This window comes from Centroberyx affinis, unplaced genomic scaffold (assembly GCF_046629955.1).
Source record: "Centroberyx affinis isolate AG114_WGS23_722 - 3 ecotype Tasmania unplaced genomic scaffold, CSIRO-AGI_Caff_v1 ptg003208l_1, whole genome shotgun sequence".
NCBI lineage: Eukaryota > Metazoa > Chordata > Actinopteri > Beryciformes > Berycidae > Centroberyx > Centroberyx affinis.
The window spans coordinates 26673-49770 of record NW_027281247.1 but is presented as its reverse complement, the minus strand read 5'-3'; the positions used below and the strand labels follow the sequence as shown (position 1 = coordinate 49770).

The 23098-nt window shown below is 40.5% G+C and overlaps 5 protein-coding genes across 5 annotated transcripts; 3 read left to right on the top strand and 2 right to left on the bottom strand.

Annotated features, from left to right (window-relative positions):
- Positions 1–523: 523 nt before the first annotated feature.
- On the bottom strand, positions 524–3957 carry cfap210 (cilia and flagella associated protein 210). Its single transcript, XM_071538121.1, has 9 exons — positions 3848–3957; positions 3248–3456; positions 2946–3119; positions 2611–2816; positions 2287–2443; positions 2058–2197; positions 1723–1915; positions 992–1156; positions 524–877 (listed from the first exon to the last, which is right to left on the bottom strand). The coding sequence occupies exons 1-9, from the start codon at positions 3897–3899 to the stop codon at positions 524–526; spliced, it is 1650 nt and encodes a 549-aa protein (XP_071394222.1). The 5' UTR covers positions 3900–3957.
- Positions 3958–5645: 1688 nt separating this feature from the next.
- On the top strand, positions 5646–12481 carry phgdh (phosphoglycerate dehydrogenase). Its single transcript, XM_071538120.1, has 12 exons — positions 5646–5886; positions 6462–6613; positions 6757–6822; positions 6947–7001; positions 7199–7297; positions 7402–7534; positions 7647–7795; positions 8013–8165; positions 10370–10508; positions 11048–11175; positions 11263–11485; positions 12102–12481. The coding sequence occupies exons 1-12, from the start codon at positions 5749–5751 to the stop codon at positions 12254–12256; spliced, it is 1590 nt and encodes a 529-aa protein (XP_071394221.1). The 5' UTR covers positions 5646–5748; the 3' UTR covers positions 12257–12481.
- Positions 12482–13552: 1071 nt separating this feature from the next.
- On the top strand, positions 13553–15782 carry klhl23 (kelch-like family member 23). The gene is made up of 3 exons (XM_071538127.1): positions 13553–14777; positions 15242–15394; positions 15472–15782. Exons 1-3 carry the CDS (start codon positions 13553–13555, stop codon positions 15780–15782), a joined length of 1689 nt encoding a protein of 562 aa, XP_071394228.1.
- Positions 15783–16761: 979 nt separating this feature from the next.
- Positions 16762–21120, top strand: ssb (small RNA binding exonuclease protection factor La). Its single transcript, XM_071538112.1, has 12 exons — positions 16762–16854; positions 17805–17868; positions 17950–18053; positions 18235–18409; positions 19017–19124; positions 19217–19320; positions 19527–19598; positions 19681–19723; positions 19818–19958; positions 20048–20234; positions 20331–20453; positions 20556–21120. Exons 2-12 carry the CDS (start codon positions 17812–17814, stop codon positions 20642–20644), a joined length of 1203 nt encoding a protein of 400 aa, XP_071394213.1. The 5' UTR covers positions 16762–16854; positions 17805–17811; the 3' UTR covers positions 20645–21120.
- Positions 20671–23090, bottom strand: mettl5 (methyltransferase 5, N6-adenosine). Its single transcript, XM_071538113.1, has 7 exons — positions 22881–23090; positions 22160–22274; positions 21831–22015; positions 21671–21753; positions 21368–21419; positions 21246–21295; positions 20671–20794 (listed from the first exon to the last, which is right to left on the bottom strand). The coding sequence occupies exons 1-7, from the start codon at positions 22978–22980 to the stop codon at positions 20753–20755; spliced, it is 627 nt and encodes a 208-aa protein (XP_071394214.1). The 5' UTR covers positions 22981–23090; the 3' UTR covers positions 20671–20752.
- Between the last annotated feature and the right edge of the window lie 8 nt (positions 23091–23098).

Here is a 23098-nt window from a genome sequence, read left to right as displayed (position 1 = left end):
GTGATAACAGCGATAACTTTAATAGAGGAACTTTACGCTAAGCTATTTACGCTTTACGATAAGTTTCATTATCCACTGCTCACATAATGTTCCTCCAGTGCGTCTCAATGGACTTTTGTCCTCACAGCAGATTCTATGGAAGAGTGCTCAGGTGTGGTGGTGATCATTTGCATAGATAAGTGTTTCCCAAAAAAACAAGTTCCCAGCCAAAAATCTCATCCTTTCTGTTAAAAATACATATTCAAAATTAAAATCAGTAAATTTGTTAAATAGAACTGGCCCAACTTTTAAATGTACCTCCTGTCTCTTGAGGCAAAGTTGGATATGGGTGACATGCTTTTATTATAAATGCAAATTAATTTCTGGACACAGCTATGCATACAGTCTGATTAAATCTATATTATGCCATATAGAGTTGAAAAAGACAAATGGACAAATACAGTATGATCATTAGTTTATTTTTTTTCTTGATTTTCACATTACACTGGTGTGTCATCAACTCACTTTGCCGTACAGTGACCTGTTACCATGTGAATCCAAGTCGCTTCTTGGCGTCATGAATATCTACGGCCTCATTAAGCTCTTTAATGTTCTGGGTTGTACCAGAGACATATTTGGGCATCTGAGCACCGGTAATATCTTGAACAAGGTAGCTAGCTCTCACTGCACCGTAAATGGGACCGAGCCCCCCTCCGATTCCATCCCTGGCCGCTTTGCGAAGCGGAAGGACGTTTCGCTCAGCCTCTGCTGCTGCGTTGATTATGTGCTTCGTATACTGCTGGAATTGTTTCTCCTCTTCTGCAATAAGTCCTTCGTTCTTTGCTTCCAAGTCATGTTGCTCTCTTCTCAGCTGCTGATGCCTGGCACATTTCTCAGCCTGCATAATGAAAGATGGAAGATAATTGGCAAACAAGCTTGCTTTTCTTTTAGAGAACAAGGCCTGTAATTTACTTCCAAAACAATTGTATATTTTAGCAAGGTTTAACATTACCATTTGATTGGCATAGAGATCTTGTAAAATTCTTGCATCCTCTTTCATTTGTTGGGCCTTCAGCTGTTGTTTCTCAAGAAATATTCTGTCAGCCTCTTTCTTGGCCTGAAGCATGTCCTGGGCGTTCTGATGTGCCACCATGTCCCTCTGCTCCTTCTCCTGTCTCTGATGAAACACAGCTGGTGTTATAGGTGCATTAACATATTGATAGCTGCTGCTATCAATACACTACCAGTCAAAAGTTTGGACACACCACATTTTTCTTTATTTTTACTATTTTCCACATTTCCAGAAATGGAATAATGCAGTTAAATTAAAACTATCTTATATTAGCCACCCTTTGCCTTGATGGGAAGGCAAAGGCTTTGGAAAGAAATTCATATATAGGCATCAACTTCAGTATTTTGTCTAAAAAACACATTTAAAACATTTAAGCATTTAGATCAAAATGGCTTTCAGATACTGAAAAACATAGTACATTCAATCAGGTGTGTCCAAACTTTTGACTGGTAGTGTACACTTTTAAGGAGTTAAAAGAAACTTGATTTTCACCATAACTGAAAACAATAAGGATTTAAATTGTTCTCATGGGCCATGTACATAATGTACCATGGCCCAAGTATGGTACCATATTTTGCATTCAAGTATAAAATGGAATAACAAGGGTTTCATGCAACAGTAGCATTATGTTTTGCAGTGTTCATCGGATGCAGCATGTGAGCTTGTGTTACCATGGCTTCTCTGTGTACAGTGATGGACTTCAACATGGCAGCCTTCTTCTCCTCCTCGTCCTGCTGCTGCTGTGCCAGCTGTGCGTCTCGCTCTGCGACCGCCTTGGTGACTCTCTCCTCCTCGTTGATGGTCTGCTCCTGCAGCGTGGCTGTTAGCTTGTCCATGATCCTGTCCCTGTGGACCTGGGCCTCTCTAAAGAATGAAGAATGAAGTAAATAATCAATATGACCTTGATCTCCTGTGATCCATAATGGTTTTTGAGACGATCAATGTGTAAAACTGCGAGCCCGATCTCATTAGGTGTCATGATGCTTACTGTTTCATTTGGACTTACCTAAACAGCTCAGTCTCTTTGTCTTTCCTCAACTTCATCATGTTTTGTTTTGCAGAGAGAAAAAGTTGCCTTCGCTCCTCCTCCACCTCCTGCTTCTGTGTCTCTATTGCTCTTATGATGTCTCTTTTGGAGACATGCTCCTGTAATTACATAGTATACATTAGTGCACCTTTGTGTCAAAATATGATGAAAACATAAATAATGCCCACCCTTGCCCCAAAGACCCTACCAGGTGAGCTTGCATGATGTTCCTCTTCTGCTCTACTTTTTTTTCCGTCTCCATTCTTTGTTCCCACAGATAAAGTTGTCGAAGGTGCTGGATTTCCTCTCCCTCTTTCTTGTCCTCTAGTTTCTCTCGCTCTTTTGCCAGGCAATTTTCCTTTATTCTGAAGAAAGGGAATCATATTCTCATCAGCAACCAAGCATTTTTATTCAGCCTTATTCTCAGGTGAAAATTTGAAACTGTGAGCAAAATGGCAGTGATATTGTCCATAACTGATTCCACTACAGCTTCTTTACAGTTGTGTTCATGTGAGTTTTAAGTGAGGCTTACTGCTTTGTCAGATCCTCTGCGACAGCCTGCCTCTCAAGCTTTTTCTCAAGTGCTTTCTGCTGCTCCTGTCTCAAAGCTTCATCCTCTCTGGACTTTGTTGTATTTATGAACTCTTTGTCCATATCTTTAGAGGTACTCTGTATTCTTTTCTTCAGTTCAATTTGTGCCTCTCTCTCCTTCAAAACCTCTGTCAGCAAGAGTACACGCTGCAGAAGAGGGAAAGTGCAAAATCACATTATTATCCCAAAACATCAAGTTGCAGTGAACAACACAAAACATGTACAAGTGAAACAATAATACGGTAACAATAGTGTCAACTCCCAAGTTATACAAACATGAAATCCTTTGACACGGTCAGTTTGATAATATTGCTGAGCCCTGGCTTTTGCGATGGCCTCCTTCCTCTTTTGTTCCTGATATTTGGCCTCTTCTATATCAGTTAATTTCCTTTGTTCTTCTTCAATCTGCTCCCGAATCTTCTTTGCCTCTAGCTTCTTTTGCCTTTGCCCCTTTGACAAATATGGTACGCATACAAAGTGTTAGACTTTTGCTTTACAGCAGTATATCATGCAACCTTACAAGTACATTTGCATTTAAGTAAATAAAATCGTAGAAAAAAAGCCCTGAGTCAACTTACAGCTATGGTATTGGACCAGGATTTCACCACCTCTTTGGATCGCAGATGCATGGCCTGTCTTTGTTGTGCTGCTTCTCTGATACTGTCCTTGTATGTATTAACCTGGTGTAATCTATCTTGAATTCTCAGCCATTCAGCCTTGGGCAACACAGTGACTTGTCGAAGGTCTGGTGGCTGGATCATCCTGTTGGCTTCATCAGCTGAAGACACTACAGTAAGAGAAACAGCAGAAAGTAAACATAGGTAGACATCAAACTGTACATCAGACACTACATCAAGACCTCTAATATTGGTAACTATGTTTTGGTGAATTAAGAATATTATGACCCATATTTTGTGGAATGTGATGGAAAAAATGGCCAAATAAAACTTAAAAACACGTGATTAACGTAATATATAGAGCTGTGTTGTTGCTTATGAGAGAGACATATGAGATGCATACATTAATGTTTGCTTTTGAGACATTCTGACCCGCTCTGAACTGTGTGATTGACTTTTGCACCTTCCTCAGTTTCTTGGTTACAGGATTTCAAGAAACAAATGTCTGACAGCTAACTGGACCTATGTTAACCCCATTGATTTTGTTGCCTTTGCTCTCACCTTTCTTACTGGATCCTCTCCGTCGACCATACTGCACCACCGATGCTGCCATTTGTGGAAAATATTTCCCCCCAGTCGTCTGAAATCAAATTAACCGAAGCACTCTGAATGTATCATGACAGCTGTGGGTAAACTGCTGTGTCTTATTGTGTAAGCTAACTAAAGATAAAAAAAAAACTTAATAAAGAAACTTAGCCCGCAGCGTACACAGACTACAAACTACGGAGTCAATGTCAACATCTGTTATTGTGTATCCGAGCAACGCCTGAACCAATCAGAACACTTCCCGCTGCTCAACGACAGATGGCGCCATTTCCTCAATCGTAATGTAAAGTGGAGCAGGGTGTCCCAAAACATTTTACCAAGGTCCCCAAATAAAAGATGCATAACACCACCGCCCCCAAATTGATAAGATTTTGTTTCAAGGAGCCTCATCTGAGAGGATTCATATTTCTTATTACACGGTTTTGTTGAATAGTTATGATCCAGTTCTACACAAAACTTTTAGAAATACCCTGATAGAATAGTAGCCTACTCTGGTAAAAGTCCTCCATTCAAAATTCTACTGAAGTAAAAGTAGGCCTATGAAAAGTGCATTAAAAAGTATTTGATATTGAATGATCAAAATAAATCAAAAGTAAAAGTACACATTATGGCAGTCATATTTCAGTGCTTGGGAACATAAAATCCTGGATGCATAACCTTTAATGTTGAATAATAATGTTGAAGGAGTTGGTCCAGTTATGCTGGCCCAGAATAGGCCTACTTTCTCTTAAAGTGGGCAGGCTCCTTGCAGCTGTATAATTTTCATGAATCACGTTTTGTATTCAAAACCAGTTCCTACAAGCAGCCTAACTAGTGACTGCAGGGTTCAGATAAATGTAGCCTAGTGGAGTGGAAAAAGACGAATATTTCCTTTGAAATTCAGCTTAAGTCCTTTGAAATGGAAATACTCAAGTAAAGTACAACAACTGTAGGCTACTTGGGTACAAACCTTGAGTAGTACTTCATTTGGCCTATTCTCTGCCCCCGCTGATTGGCCAGTGAATGTATTCTGATGTCTGTTATTTCTGACTACTTTAAATCAACAATAATCAATAATAAAATCAATATTTGGTAAGTAGTTGCTTGCACCAGGGTCTTGATTGCATAACATTGCGGGTATGGGAAGACAACAGAGACCAAAAGACAGTGACCAATTATCAGATATAACACTCCTACATACTGTACAATATTTTGTCATGCGTTCCAAAACTAGCAAATCTAGTGGTAGCCTCTCACTGGGCCTGTGACAAGCATGCCAAACTGATTAACTGAGCCAGTAGCCTAATGAAAACCACAAAAGGGGCTGTCTGTCATGTGGCAGCCTAACTGAGTCAGGTGATGTACTGTGTCTGCTGAATTAACACTATCAAATGGTTAAACCCTGCTGTTAAATAAGAGGAGACTCTAGTTCCTTTGGGAATCAAAACTTTTCCTAGGCTTACTATAGCCAAACGAAAAACGTCTAGGCTATAATATTCCTATAATATGCCCATAGGCACTTTCAGTGTGTTTGTTTTTTATTTATTATCTCCTACATTAGTCCTATAACATTCCTATAAAACCCCATTGTTTTGCTGTGATAGCCTACATGTAGCTAGTAACCTAAAAAGTATTATAGGATTACTTAGTTCCTTTTCGTAATGTATTACCAGGTCAAACGTGTCGTCTTTATGGAAGCCTACGTCAGAGCAGGAGATGCATGAAGAGGCGGGTTTACTTTGAAGGGGGCCGTCTCTATCCGAGATGACCATTCAAAACCAGCAGAGGGAAAGCGACTTGCTGTGTCCATCAATTTACGAAGGCATCACCAACTTAGCTGAAATTGCCCACCAAGCCACCCAGAGGAAAACTGCAAGATGGCCCCGGTCTCCATCAAAAGTATTTTAATCAGTGAAAGTGTCGACCCGTGCTGCAGGAAGATTCTTGAAGAAAATGGAATCCGAGTGACGGAAAAGCAAAATATGGCAAAGGATGATTTGCTCGCGGAGATAAAGGTATGGTTGATTGCGTCCACATGCACTGGACTTTTTTCATCTTGCGTAACATGCATGTTTCTCTGTTTAGGCTACACTGTTTTCTTAACGCATTTTCCCCCCCCGCTTTGGACAGCATTAGCCTACTTCATAAGCAGCTGCAATTGATTTGTAGTTGTTTGAAAAACAATATAAAGCGACAGTGTTAGGCTGCATAAGGTTTATATTGCTTTGCATACTAATGTAGGCTATGTAGGTTGTGTTAATATAGGCACACTTGAGGTGTGAGGGTCGATTGTTGTAGTACCGCCCCTTGTGAATCTGATGCAACTGCATCCCTGACTTGCTGAGTTCTCCCATCATTTTCACTGTGCCACATGCAACATGGTGGAATCGGGGGAAATGAACAGCCACTAAAAGTCACAAAAATAAGTCATTTGCACAGAATCATTGTCAAATTAGAAGTTACACAAGGACTATGGTAAAACAATAGGTTTATTTATCAAACTAGATGGTTTGTAGTCCTATCAAAGCGAGTAACAGTATAGTCATCTTAAAATATACTCAAAGCTAACTACTGTTAAATTAACCCGTAGGACTATGATGGCCTAGTGGTTAGATCTGCAACCAAGGTAACGGCTGATGTCATCAGTGCTGCTGGTAATCTCAAAATCATTGGAAGAGCTGGGACTGGTGTGGACAATGTGGATGTTGATGCTGCCACCAAAAAGGGCATTATTGTCATGAAGTAAGTTTGCAGTCTATACTACACGACTACATATGTGTTCTTGTTCAAACCTTTACAATGGAAGCAGTGTCTTCTCTGTTTTGTCCTGGTCATTTCTGTCTTGGATATTATAATAAATATTAAGGATCAACTCTTTATTCCAGCACACCAAGTGGCAACACCATCAGTGCTGCTGAGCTGACATGCACCCTGCTGATGAGCCTCTCAAGGCAAGATAATTCAATATATTTTGGGCAACAATATAGTTTTCACATGACACTGTGCACTAAATATGCTGAGCTCACTCTTTCTTAACCCATGTAAATAACAGTTGAACTAACATTCTGTTTTTAGACATGTGCCTCAAGCTGCAATGTCAATGAAAGCAGGGAACTGGGATCGCAAAAAGGTAAGCAGAGAATTATGGTTGCCCTCGTGTACTGAACTGTACGAATGAGTGTGTTTGCAGTTGGCACACAAAGCAATTACTGTTGCATGGTCTGCCCCATTGTTCATCCAGTCATCACTAATCAGATGTGAGGGTTGAATCCATGCAGTTTTAAGGTCCTTGGGCCAGGCTCATTTGTTTTGTTTATAATTTTGCAGTTCATGGGTGCTGAGCTGTACGGAAAAACCCTTGGAATAGTTGGACTTGGAAGAATAGGAAAGGAGGTCGCCACTAGAATGCAGTCATTTGGCATGAAGGTAGGTGATGAGGTTACAACATTGTGTCCATTTATGTTTCATTGCTTAATTGCACTGTAATATTTAGATGAAATAAATATGTTAACGTGAGTTTTCCCTGTCAGACCATTGGCTATGATCCAATTACTCCACCTGAGGTGTCGGCCACCTGGGGAGTGGAGCAGATGTCTCTGGAGCAGCTTTGGCCCCAGTGTGACTACATTACTGTCCACACTCCCCTGATGCCCTCCACTGCTGGTAAGGTTCACTGACAACAATGTCACTAAGATGCTGATGGATTACATGGCCAACACAAACGTACTTTAACCAAATATTGAAATTTCTTTACCAATTTTGTCGTTTGTCCAAGGCCTACTTAATGATGATACATTTGCGAAGTGCAAGAAAGGAGTGAAGGTTGTGAACTGCGCTCGTGGAGGCATCATTGATGAGGCTGCTCTGCTCAGAGCTTTGGAGTCTGGACAGTGTGGAGGAGCCGGCCTGGATGTCTTTGTTGAGGCAAGATTATTGGAACAGCCGACAACAGCCACACAAAATCTACATTTGAGATACTTTGATTTAAAAAAATAAATAAATAATTTGCAGTATAATACTGTTAAAATTACTCTGTCACAACAGTTTGTTTTTTCAAACCATGTCCTTTGATCTCTCTTGAATAGTAACACTGAAGATGCTGTAGCTCACATCTTACTTTATGTGTTACGTTTGGACACAGGAGCCACCCAAGAACCGCTCACTGGTGGACCATCCCAACGTCATCAGCTGTCCTCACCTGGGAGCCAGCACCAAGGAGGCTCAGGCGCGCTGTGGACAGGACATCGCCCTGCAGATTGTGGACATGGTGAAGGGCAAGAACCTGGTTGGAGCAGTGAGTTCTACTTGATGTCCTTAAACCTTTTCAACCGATGGCTTTTCAGACCTTGAGTTCTTTCACGGCAAAATTGGTTAAAATGTAACACAAAACTGAAAATCCAAGGTTGCCGACAAAAGCACTCAGGGTACCGTAGTTTTGAGTACATTGGTAACATTGTTTGACAAGTTTGGAGCCAAGGCTTGTGTGGGAGTAAGGTCTCGCCACTTCAGGATTAAAGATGACATTACAAAGCAGAAAAAAACAATGCATGTGATTTGACACACCCGGTTTGTCTTTGGTTATATTTTTTATTTCTTGACAACTGTGTATTCAGGCAAATGTGTACATATTGTAAAGAATTTTTCTATCATAACTATCATAAATTTTAAAACTGAATATGAAGCAAAAGTACACCGTCAGCATTTAATTCCAGATGTTTTTGGCCTTTAAGCATAACACCACATTTGAACCATTTCTCGTGGTTAAGCATTTTAGTTATAAGTGAGCAGTTGGGACAGATTAGCTTCAAGCAAATAAAGTCACATAAAGCAAGTATTTATTCACACAAATGTAAATGCAGGCACTGCTTCAGGTCTGTGGCCCATCTAAATTGTCAGAGTCTTCATCTTATTAGACCAAGCCCCAATTGCAGCCTATTCCATTTCAAAGTAATGTCACTCTTAGGATGGATTTTACTCATTACTCCAGTTTTGTTCTGTTAACATTGTGGAGCACATGGCTAACTTGATGGCATAAGTGTCAGACCCTGAGCAAGTGCAGCAGCTCCAAACCATAGCCCTCCTATCATGTGCTGGAAGTTGCACTGGGAAAAATAACAATAACATACATTTTTGTGGTTTTTTGTCACAGATCCATACAAAATAATAACCAAACTTTTGGCAAAAAAAAAAAGAATTAAAGGGGGGGGGAAGCTGAAATTGAGTCAGTAAGTATTCAGTCCCTTTTTACGGTGACTAAATAGTTACAGAGCATCCAAATTCCTTAAAATGTCCTTTATCTCTATAACTTGATTGGAGTTCCCCTGTGGCCATTTCAACTGATTGAAGAATTTAGAATGAAACAGAAAGACAGGTAACCATGTGCCATGTAGTGCCAAGAGTATGTGGATTTTCATTCCAACCAAACACTGCACCAGGCAATTTTACTGATAAGCACACCTTCAACCAGAGAGGAGGAACTAATCAGTGAAATCATGTGCTGTAGACTTTGGTTGGAGTGAAAACCTGCACATTGTCTACATTTCTTGGCACATGATTACCTATCCCCGGTCTAAATGGTCCCACATGACGGTGCATGTCAGAACAGATTTACCAGTACACAGCATTTGATCTTGCAATCCTTTGTGTCATAAAGTTCATGTTGCAATCATTTGTGAAAACCATGAAGTTCAAGGAAACGTTTAGAAACGGTTTATAATCTTCCCCAGATCTATGCCTCCACAATTGTGATTTCAAAAGTCTTGTAGGCTCACAAAAGGCTCCATCATTAGGAAATGTAAAAAAATAGGGTAACTACACAGACTCTTCCTAGAGCTGGCTGTCTGACCAAACCTGTAGCCCTATCCAGCATAAGAAATTTGAGTTGGAAATGGGCATCTAGTGGGAGCTGGTAGAGGAAACGGTGGAGAGGATTGACATTGGAGAAATTTGGGATAGTTGAGGACTTTGTGCTATAAAATTCTCAGAGATAACAGAGGCTAGAGGGAGCACCCAATGTGGCTGTGATGTGGGCCTCAAACAGCTAATTGTGTAGTGTAATAGTGAGATTCCTGGCAGCCGGGGGGGTCACTGTGGTGTTACTGGAGTTGGACAATTACCAGGGAAAAGCAACAGTTCAGTCTTGTCAAGTTTGAACTTGAAATGGTTAGTTGAGTAAACTTTATTGTCCCCGAGGGGAAATTTGTCTTGGGCACAGTGCTACGATCTGTTGCTTCACATAAAATACATCACAAAAACATCACAAAACATGAGAAGCGTTTGACACAATGCTAGACAGTTGCGTCACATAAAAACATCTTAAAGACATAAAAAAGACATTTGACTATACATTTGACATTGACAATGCGACGGCTTGTGGAGTGGATTGGAATGATTGACTGTGGAGTCACCCAGACATAAAGAGGTATGGGTGTGTGTCTTCAGTCTGTGCGATCATACTGTTCATAAAAGCATACTGTATCTGATCTTGTTCCCATACAGGTAAATGCACAGGTTTTGGCTAGCACATTCTCCCAGGAATCTCATCAATGGATTAAACTTGGAGAAGCCATTGGAGCTGTGCTGCAGTCATGCACCACTTCTAAACAACCGTTCAGCCAGGTCCAAATCACCACTCAAGGTAAATTAAGTTATAAAATTATTCTCATTCTCACCAACAACTAGTGAGATGAGATAAATTTGGCAGAAGGTCCAATTCATCATTGTTTACCCCAGTGGTTTTCAATCTTGGTCCTCGGGATCCAGAGTCCTGTTGTTTTCTATCCTACCAGCTAGTTAACTGCATGCAGCTGGTGTTCCAGGTGTGAAATAGTGTCTGATTTAGATGTCTAGAATGAAAACCAGTAGGTGGTTCTGATTTCTAAAGACTGAAAACCACTGGTCTAACCAGTTTGCTTAACCAGTGACCTGGAAGCAGGAATGATAAAAGGATGTCATGTGATGGGAGGAGGGTCTTGTAAAGTTGTGTTTGGTCTCCCTCTGGTGGTATGAGTCTGCAACATGCTGTACTCTATTTGCAAACTAGTAAATTCTGGGGGATGCAATTTTTGCTGTTTGTGTAAACTGTTTGTCTAAAATTGACCATTTTGCTTTGAAATGTTGTCACTTGGCAGTAGTGGCAGTTAATTCACTCCATACTGTCTCCATACTGTCTTCCAGGGGATTGCTTGAAGACTTCCACTGGTTACATGACTTCAGCTGTAATGGTTGGGCTGCTCTCTCATGAATCCAACGGTTGCCCCAACCTCGTCAATGTACTGACTTTAGCCAAGGAGTCTGGAATTACGGTACAAATCAATTTTTGACAATACCACATGACAGTAATGACTGTCTCCTGAGAAAACAATCTTATCACATGTGGACTTACTCTTTAGGTAAATAAAAACCACAGCCAATCGGATGGTGCTGCTGATGGTGTGTGTAAGGTGGAGATCTCAGCCGGTGGCTGCGACTACAAAGCCAGCGGTTCAGTTCAAGGTGGTGTGCCGGTCCTGCTGGAGCTGAGTGGCAGTGTGTTCAGACAGCCGGTCTCACTCACTGGCAATCTGCTGTTCTTCAAGGCCTCGGCCAGTCCTCAGCTCCTGCCCTCTGTGGCTGGTAAGAGTTCACATTGTTACAATAACCCAATAATGTAAAAGGGAAATCCACTATAAAACACTTTAATATATAAAAACGGCTTTTGGCAGTGTACCTGGCATTTCTTTTGTTTGGTGTATTTTTCTTATTCCCATAGATAACTGGCCAAATGTAGATGACATGAGATATCTCCAGCACAAGTACAATGGAGTTTGATAGCAGACAATTTTTCAGCTATTCTAAAACATCAACAGTAAACATCAGGTTTTTGTGTCAGCCATTCAGAAGCAAAGAGCAAGGGCTTCTTACTAAACTCATCATTTTGCACTGATGTTGAACAATCATACAGGGAGAAATCCATCGCAAAAGAGGCAGAGATGCCAGTTTCTCTACCTACCACAAATTGATATCCAACAGTCTAAGAGTATCCAAGGTTTTATTTTTCCCTTTAAAGAATAGTGCAGCAGTTTCTTTTCATTTCAAGCTCACCTCAAGCACTCGTCTTTCCTTACTTTCTGCTTTTGGTAAAACAGTTTCAAGATGGCATTGAGCTTTGACTCTAAAGACTAAATAGAGTTGATTGAATTTTTTTTTTTACTTCACACCCATTACCTCTTCCATTGTTCTTTGTCTATAGGATTGCTGGCCTCAGCGGGAGTGGAGATGGAGTCGTTCAGTGCCCCTGCAGCCCGGACTGGGGACCTGTGGTACTGTGTGGGGGTGTCCTCTCTCCTCGGAGACCTTGGTGCCTTGAAGCCTCTCGTCAAGGAGGCAGCGCAGCTCGCCATATAAATGAGCACAGCAGCACTTTAACAATGCTGGGATAACATTCAGTATCTGAAAACCTAACCTTTTCAAAACGGTGTAACACAAATGGTCCATCTTAGTCTTAGCGTTTTGAATACCAATAACAGTTTACAACTTGTTTAGAAGTTGAATATCTGCAGTTTACATTTTGATAACACTCTAATGTCTAGATGCTTTATGTGTTTTGTTGAAGCTAAACCTAAATTAAACACCTATTTCAGTGTCATGTGTTGTTCAATTTATTCAGTCTCTTATCAAGTATTTCATTGACTTATGTCTGTTTTTATTCTGCGCCCATAGTTGTGTGCATATGTGTAAGTAATTTTATCGGAGGAATTCAAGGTTTTAATTTTTGTAAAATGAGTGCAAACAGTTCATTTTTCATAGCTCTGCAGTGTTTTGCTGGAATGTATATTGTGCTCTGGTCTTAATCCTTGTTGGGATTAGGTAAAGCCTTGACGGCCCTGGAATTGGGTTCAAAATGCCATGGCAACGAGAGAGGGAGAAAAACATGAATAGTGAATAGGCTAATGGCTTCTCTTCTGTATTGTGGGCTTTTACACACTCACATTTATATAAGATTTGTATTCCGCCAATGATGATTTACAGCCTATTTGGTATAATGTGCTGTCCGCGAGCGCGCTGTCACGAGACTCGGGTGGAGGATACATTTAGGCTTTAAGGAGAATAACGGTGTTGGGTGATTCCTCTGAATGGCTGCCTGGCTTTATCAAGGACCGCTGGAGACTGAATATGGAGCAGGGGGGAGAGAGAGGGGGGTGGAGGCGCCTCTCAAACTATACACAGATACCAAAATAGGATAGAGCTGCGACCGTCCTCCGAGCTAAATTGAGGTTCATGTGTTTTGGAGAGGAGTGTTGCCTTCGCTCAAAGGGACACTGCACAGTGTCATTTTTAAACAACACGGATCATTCATGGAAATACGATGAGAGGTAAGCCCCGTATCTCTGGGTGAATTGGTACTGTTTAGACCTACTTAAGAATTTAGCAGAAGGCAATAGGTCATGATGAGGCAAGTCTTACACCTCCGATAGGCTATTAATATGAGGAGAATTTGACATACACGTGTTACAACGCTGCTATCGTGTTAAAAGGTACCTTATGAATCGCCGTTGAATGCATTTAATTATACATGGATATCTGACACCTTAAATTTGCTTAAATGCTATTCTACAAGTCTTCATAGGTCCTCAATAATTGAAGAATTTAATTATTTATGAGGCTCACAATTCAATTTCCATGTTCTTTTTTGCAGTTGCCATGTCAGATACACAGATGGAAAGCTACAGATACGACTTCTGTGACAGTGCGCATCCAGCCGAGGTGCTGGATGCTCTGAAACAGTTCTACCTGGGCGGTGTGTTCACGGACGTGTCTCTGCAGTGTGCCTCCGGACGGGTTTTTCACTGTCACAAGGCGGTCCTGTCAGCCCGGAGCTCCTATTTCAAAGTCATGTTCACAGCTGATATGAGAGAGAGGTCAAACAGCGTCATCCAGCTGACCGGGATTGACTGCGAGGCTCTGGGTGTTTTGGTGAACTATATGTACACTGCTCAAGTCTGCATCACCGAGAGCAACGTGCAGAGCCTGCTGGAAGCTGCCGACCTGCTGCAGTTCAACTCTGTCAAGCGAGCGTGCGAGGACTTTCTCATCCGCTTCCTAGACGTGGACAACTGCCTGGGGATGCATGCTTTCGCTCAGCTGCACGTCTGTCCCGGCCTGGAGAGGGAGGCCCGCAGGGTGATGCTCAGCAGGTTTAAGGACCTCATTCAGCGGGAGGAGTTCCTGGAGCTGGACCATGACAAGATGAGGTCCGTTTTGGCTGCTGAGGACCTCAACGTATTGAGGAATGAAGTGTTGATAGATGCTGTGGCCAAATGGGTCACCCATGACTCGGATAATCGCATTTACCACGTTACGGACCTGCTGCATTCCATCCATCTTGACCTGGATGAGATTTACTTCCAGGCTGCTGTGGATGTGCACAGACGATGCTTGCTGAGCAATGAAGGGGAAATTAAATCAACCATCATTCAGGCTTTAAAGTCCAACTGCAAGGAGGTGTCAGCAAGTGGGAGAAAATTGTCTTCAAGCATGTATATCATCGGAGGATACTACTGGCACCCTCTCTCTGAAGTTCATATATGGGATCCTACAAGCAACACATGGGTGCAAGGAAAAGATATGCCTGACCATGCAAGAGAGAGCTACAGCGTCAGTTTACTTGGGGCAAATATCTATGTGACTGGAGGTTACAGGACAAACACTGTCGAGGCTCTGGACACGGTTTCGATTTATAACTGTGACTATGACGAATGGACGGAGGGCTGCCCCATGCTTACAGCTAGGTACTACCATTGCTCTGTGGCTTTGCATGGCTGCATTTATGCCATTGGAGGGTACAGAGGAGGAGCGCCAGAGCGAGAGACAGAATTTTTTGATCCATTAAAAAAGAGATGGTTCTCTGTGGCCAATATGATACAAGGTATGCAAACTATGACATGCTGTATGCAGGGATGGAGAGGGGAAACCCACTTAAACTCACTTTATTTGCGGAACAGAGTTTATCCACCTTTTTATGCTGGCATACATCTTTATGATTTAGATTCATGGTATACTTCATACTAAGTAGTATCAAACTAATTATGTTATAGGCCTATAAAGATAGGGTCTCACTACATTTTCTGAAAATATACTTTTTTTTTTGTTTTTTTTTGTTTTGTTTATATCAGTGGTTTATCACTGATTGGAGGTCAAAGTTTATCTATGCACCTTTTTATTTAACACTACATAACTGGTTGGGTCCATGCAGTTTATGTGTAGAAACACCAAAAGATCACAACACATCTTTGCACTTCTCACTACATGGCACTTAAGTTATTAATAATTAAACTGATACCAGACATGAGTGAATTTTCAAATGATAACTAACCTCTGTTTTCTTTGAAGGTGTAGGAAATGCCACTGCTTGTGTAATGGCAGATAAAATCTATGTGACTGGAGGCCACTATGGATACAGAGGAAGCTGCACCTATGAAAAAATCCAGGTGTACAGGCCAGACATAGATGAGTGGAGCATCATCACGATAAGCCCTCATCCAGGTATGAGAAAAAGAAGAGGGAACAGGAGTATAGACATGTTGAATACTGTTTTCTAACCTGAAACCTTTTGTTTTCAGAGTATGGGCTGTGTTCTGTGTCTCTCAACGACAAGCTGTACTTGGTGGGCGGACAGACGACTGTCGCAGACTGCTACGACTCGGAGGGAAACGAATGGAGACCAATATCGGTCATGAAGGAGAGGAGGATGGAGTGTGGGGCCGTCGTAATAAATGGCTGTATTTATGTGACGGGGGGATACTCCTATTCAAAAGGGACCTATCTGCAGAGCATTGAAAAATATGACCCCGCACTGGACTCTTGGGAGATTGTCGGGACTCTTCCCAGTCCGGCCAGATCACATGGATGTGTTTGTGTTTACAGTGTTTAGTGTCAGTCCTTTATCACAAAGCTCAAATGTCTGTAGTTCTTATGTGCCGTATTATGAGGCCAAAGAGTGAATTGCAAACAATGAAAAATTTTACATGTCAGGTATCATGCCAACATTTTAACTGCAAAGGTAGCCTATGTTTTGCACTGAAATACTTTCACAGAACTATAAATGTAGATGCCAAACAATTAATATACCGAAGAACGATCATGTTGCCAACTCAGGGGTTTCTCAATTATTATGTTTAGATTACTTTTTTGGACATTTTTATTTTATTAGATTGTACATAGTGGAAGGTGGCAAGAAAGACTGGAAAGCGAAAGAAGATGCTTTTTCAGTATGATTCAAACCCACACTGCAAATGTATGAAATAAACCTCAGAGCACTGATGCTCCAGGAAGCATCTTTTAATTATTTAATCTAGCAGCACCCGAAACCAGTAGAGCCGTACCACCAGGCTGCATTTTGATTAAATAAATTGTGTACACTTGTGACATGAGTGACTCCTGCCTGAAGTTATTAAGTATTAAAGGTATAGTGAACTCCATAAAGGTTTCATTGTATCTTATTTAGACAGCAACACATACTTTGATGTTTTGACTCCATACTGTTATCAATTTAGGATGTTATGGTTTATAGATTATAGACTGTCACCTTTTATGTGAGAGTATTTTTAGCCATATCCCAGATTTTAACTGGGATTTGGAATGTATAGATTTGGTAACAAAACGTAGGATTTTTTGGATGAATTTATAGCTTAATCATGCATGGCAGCACATCATTGTTGCTGCAATGCTTTGACACAATGTGTTTAATTTGTTTACCTAATCCCACTGCTAACCCTGTTTAAAATGTATTCCCATGGCCCTGCCTACAAACACAGCGACATCTTGAGGCTGTTCGCGCATTATCCTTTGTAGGCATCCTGCATTAGATCACAGTGTACACAAACGCCATATCGCTGAACCTGTTTTGGTCCTCAACGTGCTCCGTAGCACGCAGTTTCCACAACGTGCGAGCAGAGTAGCAGGAATTTAGGTTAGAAGAACAGCCAACGTTCCTGCCACGTTCGGTAAGTATTTCCTCTTTTGTCGGTGTAAAAATTGTTGTTTAAAGGTTTTTAAAATCCTTAGCAAATGTTCTATAAGTTGTGACTAGAGGACAACCTCGACATCCAAGGCCAGCAGGCGGAGTGGAGCAGAGACGGTTTGAGTGGAGTTAGTAAATGACTTGACTAAACAGTGATTTCTTGCTAGCTTATACTTCACTGAATAAACCATGCTATGTGGTCGTGACTAGACTAAAAAGTATGCTAAATTAGTTTGTGGTTTGGGTCACTTGGCTATTAAGTGCACGGACAAACTCAGCATGGTGGGTGTTTGAACCAAAGACCGGGCTATATCTGCTGAATACAAGCTAGCATGTTAGCCTCCATGCTGGCTGCAGCGGCATGACATCAGGTGCGCTTAATTTTTTACCCAGTGCGACCCGACTAAGCGGACTCTCCCTTTGGGCCTGAATTCTGTTGCTCTCGCCGCAGTGATTCAGCGCCGAAAGTGTAGTGACTTTTGATACACTTTAAATAAATCGAGATTTAAATCTAAATCACTAAAACGTTCGTCTGGACGGCACATACAGTTGAGTGTCCAATACCCAAGCATGATCCAGCAATGCAAGTTACAGTTTAGTTGAGATGAAACTGTCATGATCCCCGTGGGAAATTGGGTCGTTGCAGCAGCAGTAGTAAAGAATACATAAGGGAAAATGTAAAGAATGGGATTATTTGAACAGCCAGCAAATCCATCACATCCTAGTAGATGTATGGAAAGATCATGGTTTACATAGATGTATGGGTTAAAAACCTTTTATAGTTTATAGACGAGTCTATAAATTGAGTATGGAATTGGGGAATATAAGATTATCCTGTTAAAAACTGGTTATCAGCAATGACTCATTCAGCTTTTTCACCCCCAACATAATCACTTTGACCACTATTAATTTAGTCTACTTTTCTCTGCACAGAGCAATCATGGAAGAAAATAAAGAGATGTCTCCAGTTGAGATGAAAGTGGCACGACAAATTGAGGTAATTCCGTGTTTAATATATATTTTTTCAATGCAGTCAGTTAAATGCAACCCAAATAATGTCTCTCATCTTTCCCTACAGTACTACTTTGGGGATCACAATCTTCCAAGAGACAAGTTTCTCAAAGAACAGTTGCAACTTGATGATGGCTGGGTGACTTTGGAGACGATGCTTAAATTCAACAGGTTTGTTAGTTGTCTGGATCCCATGCTCTGTCGAATGCACTATTACTTATCTGCTGATTCTAAACCTTAATCTGAACGATAACATGTTTGTATGAAGTGATAAACCTGAACTCAAGACTCCATATTGTTGCTGCAGCACCAGCTCAGAGTATTTGATGACACATCCTTATTCTCTTCCCAGACTCAAGTGTTTAACCACAGAAATCAGCGTCATCGTTGCGGCCCTTCAGAAATCAAAGTCTGGCCTTTTGGAAATCAGCGAGGACAAGACTAAAATCAGGAGGTCTCTTACCAAACCCCTACCCGAAGTGAATGATGAATACAAAGACGCCCTCAAACATAAGTCTGTCTACATTGTAAGTTGTTTTAAAACTGCATGCACATTTAAACTTATATTTAATTTAGAATTCTGCTTTTAAATTAATGAATGATGAAGGATTTATCGTTTTATTTTTTCCATTTGTTTACAACGCACATCTACATGTATACACACTTTCTGTACATATGGCCTTTAATGTGAATTTGACACATTTTGCAGGTATGTGCTGTAAATTTACATATGTTTTCTTTATATTCCTGTATCCTTCTCATTGTTGAATAGTGCATATTTCTTCCATTATTATAATGCATATGTTTCATTTTCATATTGTACATATTCTGCCTATTTACTGCTTGTTATACTGCTGTAATTTCGCCCCCCTTGCTTATAATAACAGGATACCTGTTGTAGCATGTTCTCCTTCAACATCACTGTTAAGGAAGAATCCTTTTTCTTTCATACATTCCACCTGACACATTCTAGTTTTTTTTTTTTTATGATTGTCACTTGCGTATGTTTATATAAACATAATTTGCTATTTATATTCCATCTTTTGAAATTGTTACTGTATCCTATCACTGTTTGCTGCTGCAACAACCAAATTTCCCCATGGGGATCATTATGTTTCATCTTTTCTTATCTAGAAAGGTTTTCCTCTGGAAACAACCCTTGACGAGATTCAAGAGTGGCTGAATGGTAAAGGCACAATCGAAAACATTCAAATGAGGAGAAACCTGCAAAGGCAATTCAAGGTAATGTTTGTTGATGTAACTTTCAATTTCCACTTGTTTTTGTTTTGTGGGGGGAAAAGTACAACAATTATTTATTTTCATTATTTTGACAGGGATCAGTGTTCATCTGTTTTGACTCGGAAGAATCATCCAAGAAGTTCCTGGAACGTTCAGACACAAAATCTTTCAAAGACAATGAGATGCTTGTGCTTTCAAGGTAGGCGGTGGAATCTGGGAGGGACAAATGATTTTAATTGTCAATATATCAGTGAAATGCAGCAATAACGCTTGTTTAAATTACTGAATAGCCCTATTGTGCAGGTATGGATAGCCATGCAACATTTTCACTGTCACAAGGTGTTGTGCTACAGAGGTGACTGCTGTGTTAAAATAGGAAATCTGTCCTTGCTGCTCTGTTTTCAGAGAAGACTACCATGCAAAGAAAGCAGAAGAGAGAAAACAGTTCAAAGCAGAGTCAAAAGCCAAAGCTAAACAGTGAGTACACACAACATTTCTATTTTGTGTGTGGAATGTGTGTTCTATGAAAAATTACTGACACCACCCCTCCTCTCTTTAGGGACAAGGAACAACAGCAGAAACATGCAGAGGAAAAAGAAATGGTAAGATCTCCATAAATGCTTAAAGACTACTGAAATGGGCCTTACTATACAGAATATGATCACCCTTATTGATAATTTGTCATTTGCTTTGCAGGGTCTGCTTTTGGATGAACAGACAGGTTGCTTGCTGAAATTTTCAGGAGAGCTTGAGAAAGTTTCAAGAGAGGACTTCCATGACTTGTTCTCTGGGCATGGAAAAATCAAATGGGTTGACTTTACAAGAGGAGCCAAAGAGGTAACTAATCTGACCACCAATTAAATATTCTGACTGACTGATGAAGAGATGTATATTGGTTAAACTGATGTATCTTTACTACCAACAAGGGCACCCTGCTGTTTGATGGGAATGCAAAGGAAGCGCTGGATAACGCGACAGAGGCAAACGGAGGGTCTTTGCAAATCAAGGACAACGATGTTACATGGGAGGTGCTTGAGGGAGAGGTGGAGAAGGAGGTACTGAAGAAGATAATTGAAGCTCAACAAGAATCATACAGCAGATCTAAGGGCAAAGGTAAATACTATATATTTTTAAACTGCATAATGTTTTGATCATCTAATATGATTTTGATAGAATTGAAGTGCTGATGTATCTCTTCTGGCTCAACAGGTGGTAGAGGAAGATCAGGCGGCAGAGGAAGAGGAGGCCGAAGGGGCAGGGGCGGCAGAGACCAAGGCAGATCACACTACCAAGGCAAAAAGACCAAATTTGACAGTGATGATGAGGATGATGGTACGTTTTTCACTTTCTTCCAAATTTTCATAGTTTGACAGCAAGAGACTTATTGTCTAACATATTTAGAAAATGTCTTACTGACTTTTGCTTGTCCTCCAGCACCTCCAAGCCCAAAGAAGCGAGAGCGAGAAGGAGCAGATGCTGATGCCCCCGCAGCAAAGGTTGGCAAAACTGAAAATGGATCTTAGTCACAAGGTCACAAACCAGAGATTAATTTTTTTTTTTGGAAAAACATTTATTATAAACATTGAAAATTGAAAATGCAGAGATGACTCGACTCCATTCCAGAGAAAGCTTCAAGCTTTGGAGAACCGTAGAAAGTCCACTTCGATGTCGACCTAGAGAACAATTTGTAATGTAAGCCTGGCATCAGTTTTCAGCCTTTTCAGTCCCAGTACATTGTGCCTCTTACATTATTTGTGTACCTATGTTTCTCTCCTTACAATGCTTTTGGGTTTTATCATATTTAACATTAAGTTTGTCATTTAATTTCCATTTGAACATTTTAGTTTCATTTGAAGATCTGCGTGACAATTAGGATCTGTGTGCCCTTGCTGTTTTCTTAATGTAATCATTTCCTACATCATGCAAGAGTGTGATTTCAGTTAAAAACATCGGTTTTGCTCATTTTTTTTTAAGTTTGCATATGTGAATAGCAAATAAAACATTTTACAAAAATGATTTAAGTCAAGGTCTGTTTGAATACATTTTGTAAATCACAACTGATATTAATTTGTTTGAAAACCTGAATTTACTAGAACAGAGGTTTCATACAGCATATAATCTTACCGATTTCTTTTTGTGGAACTTGTAAGACGCTGGCAAGTCATACCTTAGTTCTGTCAAGAGAAGAGGAAAAAAGTTTAATATTTGAAGATACGTTTAAATCTACAGAAGGTTGATTTGCTCACCTGCAATTACTTCCATCTTCACTCCCCAGTCATTGGCCTTCTTTTGTATGTGCTGTAACCAGATGAAGAATTAAACAAATGCACAGTACAAAAACACTGTCCATGTTTGTCTAGGGCAGTGGGTCTCAATCCTGGTCCTCAAGTACCACAATCCTGCTGGTTTTCTGTCCTACCAGGTAGTTAATTGCATTCAGATTGCATCCCAGGTGTGAATCAGTTCCTGGTTAGATGGCTAGAGTGAAAACCAGCAGGACTGTGGTACTGGAGGACCAGGGTTGACAAACACTGGTGCAGGATACTTACTTCTCGGGTTGATGTTTTATGAAGTGAATACACTGCTTTCTTTGCCATCGTCAAGGCTGTCCTGAGGAACTTCATGTCTATACCTTCAATAAAGAACAAAAGCAATGTAAACACCTGGAACCTGCATAGATTAAACTTGTAGGTAAATCATGTTACTGACCTTGGTTATGTTTTGTTCCAAACGGTGGATTCATTATCACGGTGTCAAACTTTTTGGCATAAGCATCAGCTTCCAAAGAACACAAGTCACACTGGACCAGATCTGTGTTGGGAATCTCAAACTCCTCTGCATTCCTCCTGAATATTTCCAATGCGTCGTTATCAATGTCGAAGCCAATACACAAGCTGAAGAAGGAAGAAAGAGTGGGGGATGCGTTTTAAGGCTTATTTAAAAAGCACAACGGTATGTAGGTATATGTAACACATGGTATGTAGAAACAACACTGCCATGATAAGAATGATGATAAGATTCAGGTATAAAGCTCTCACCCCGCATCAAGCATCGCCGCCCCAATGCTCAGGACTCCACAGCCACATCCCAGGTCTGCGACTAGTTTACCCTCAATGTCATCAAATGTGTTGTGGATTGTGTAAAGCATGCATGCTGAGAAGAAGAAGAGAAATGTATTGCTACCACTGTGCGTTATTAAACACTGCTACTCCAGTGATCACATGTAATCGGTGGAGAGAGGACAAAAAACCTACTTAAGTAGAAGTGTTGTTACGTTGCTGATATTTTACTTTAATAGAAGTAAAAGTAGGCTACTAATGTAAAAATCTATTTTAGTAGGAGTAAAAAGTAGCTGATTTAAAATGTACCCAGAGTAAAACTACTTTTTAGAAAAGAGAACATTGTTACATGTGATATTTTCCATGCAATTAATTCTCAATGGCTGAGAGGACAGAGTTCAAATTAGATTTTTTTTAATTGGAAAATTTGGAAATTACAAAATAAATAAATAAAGCCAGATTCCCCTTCTCTGCTCACAGCAAAAGTTCCACAAATTTGTCAATGTATGATTGTCCAGTTTCTGGTGCTTATGGAGAACCACAACCATTGCTCTGTAATGAATGTGATTTAAAATATAGTGAAGTACAATACTTAAGTTCAAAGTAAAATTAAAAAAAAACTTTAAGTACTCGTATACACAGTAACGTGCGTAAATGTAATTAGTTACTTCCACCCTAGCATGTAGGCTAATCAGCTCACCTGCAATGTGAGGACTGGTTGGATATTGTTCCAGGAGGATTTTTGGTTCCTCAAATGCGTCCACTTGCTGAAGGCAACTCTCTAGCTCTTTTAGTTTCATTACTAATTAAATTATTAGTGACTCGCGCGTATCCACTGTCCGGTAGCCACGGGGTTTTGGTTTTAATGACAGTACAGATGTAAAGTTGTAGTGAGGTGCCTGAAGGAGGACGACTTCC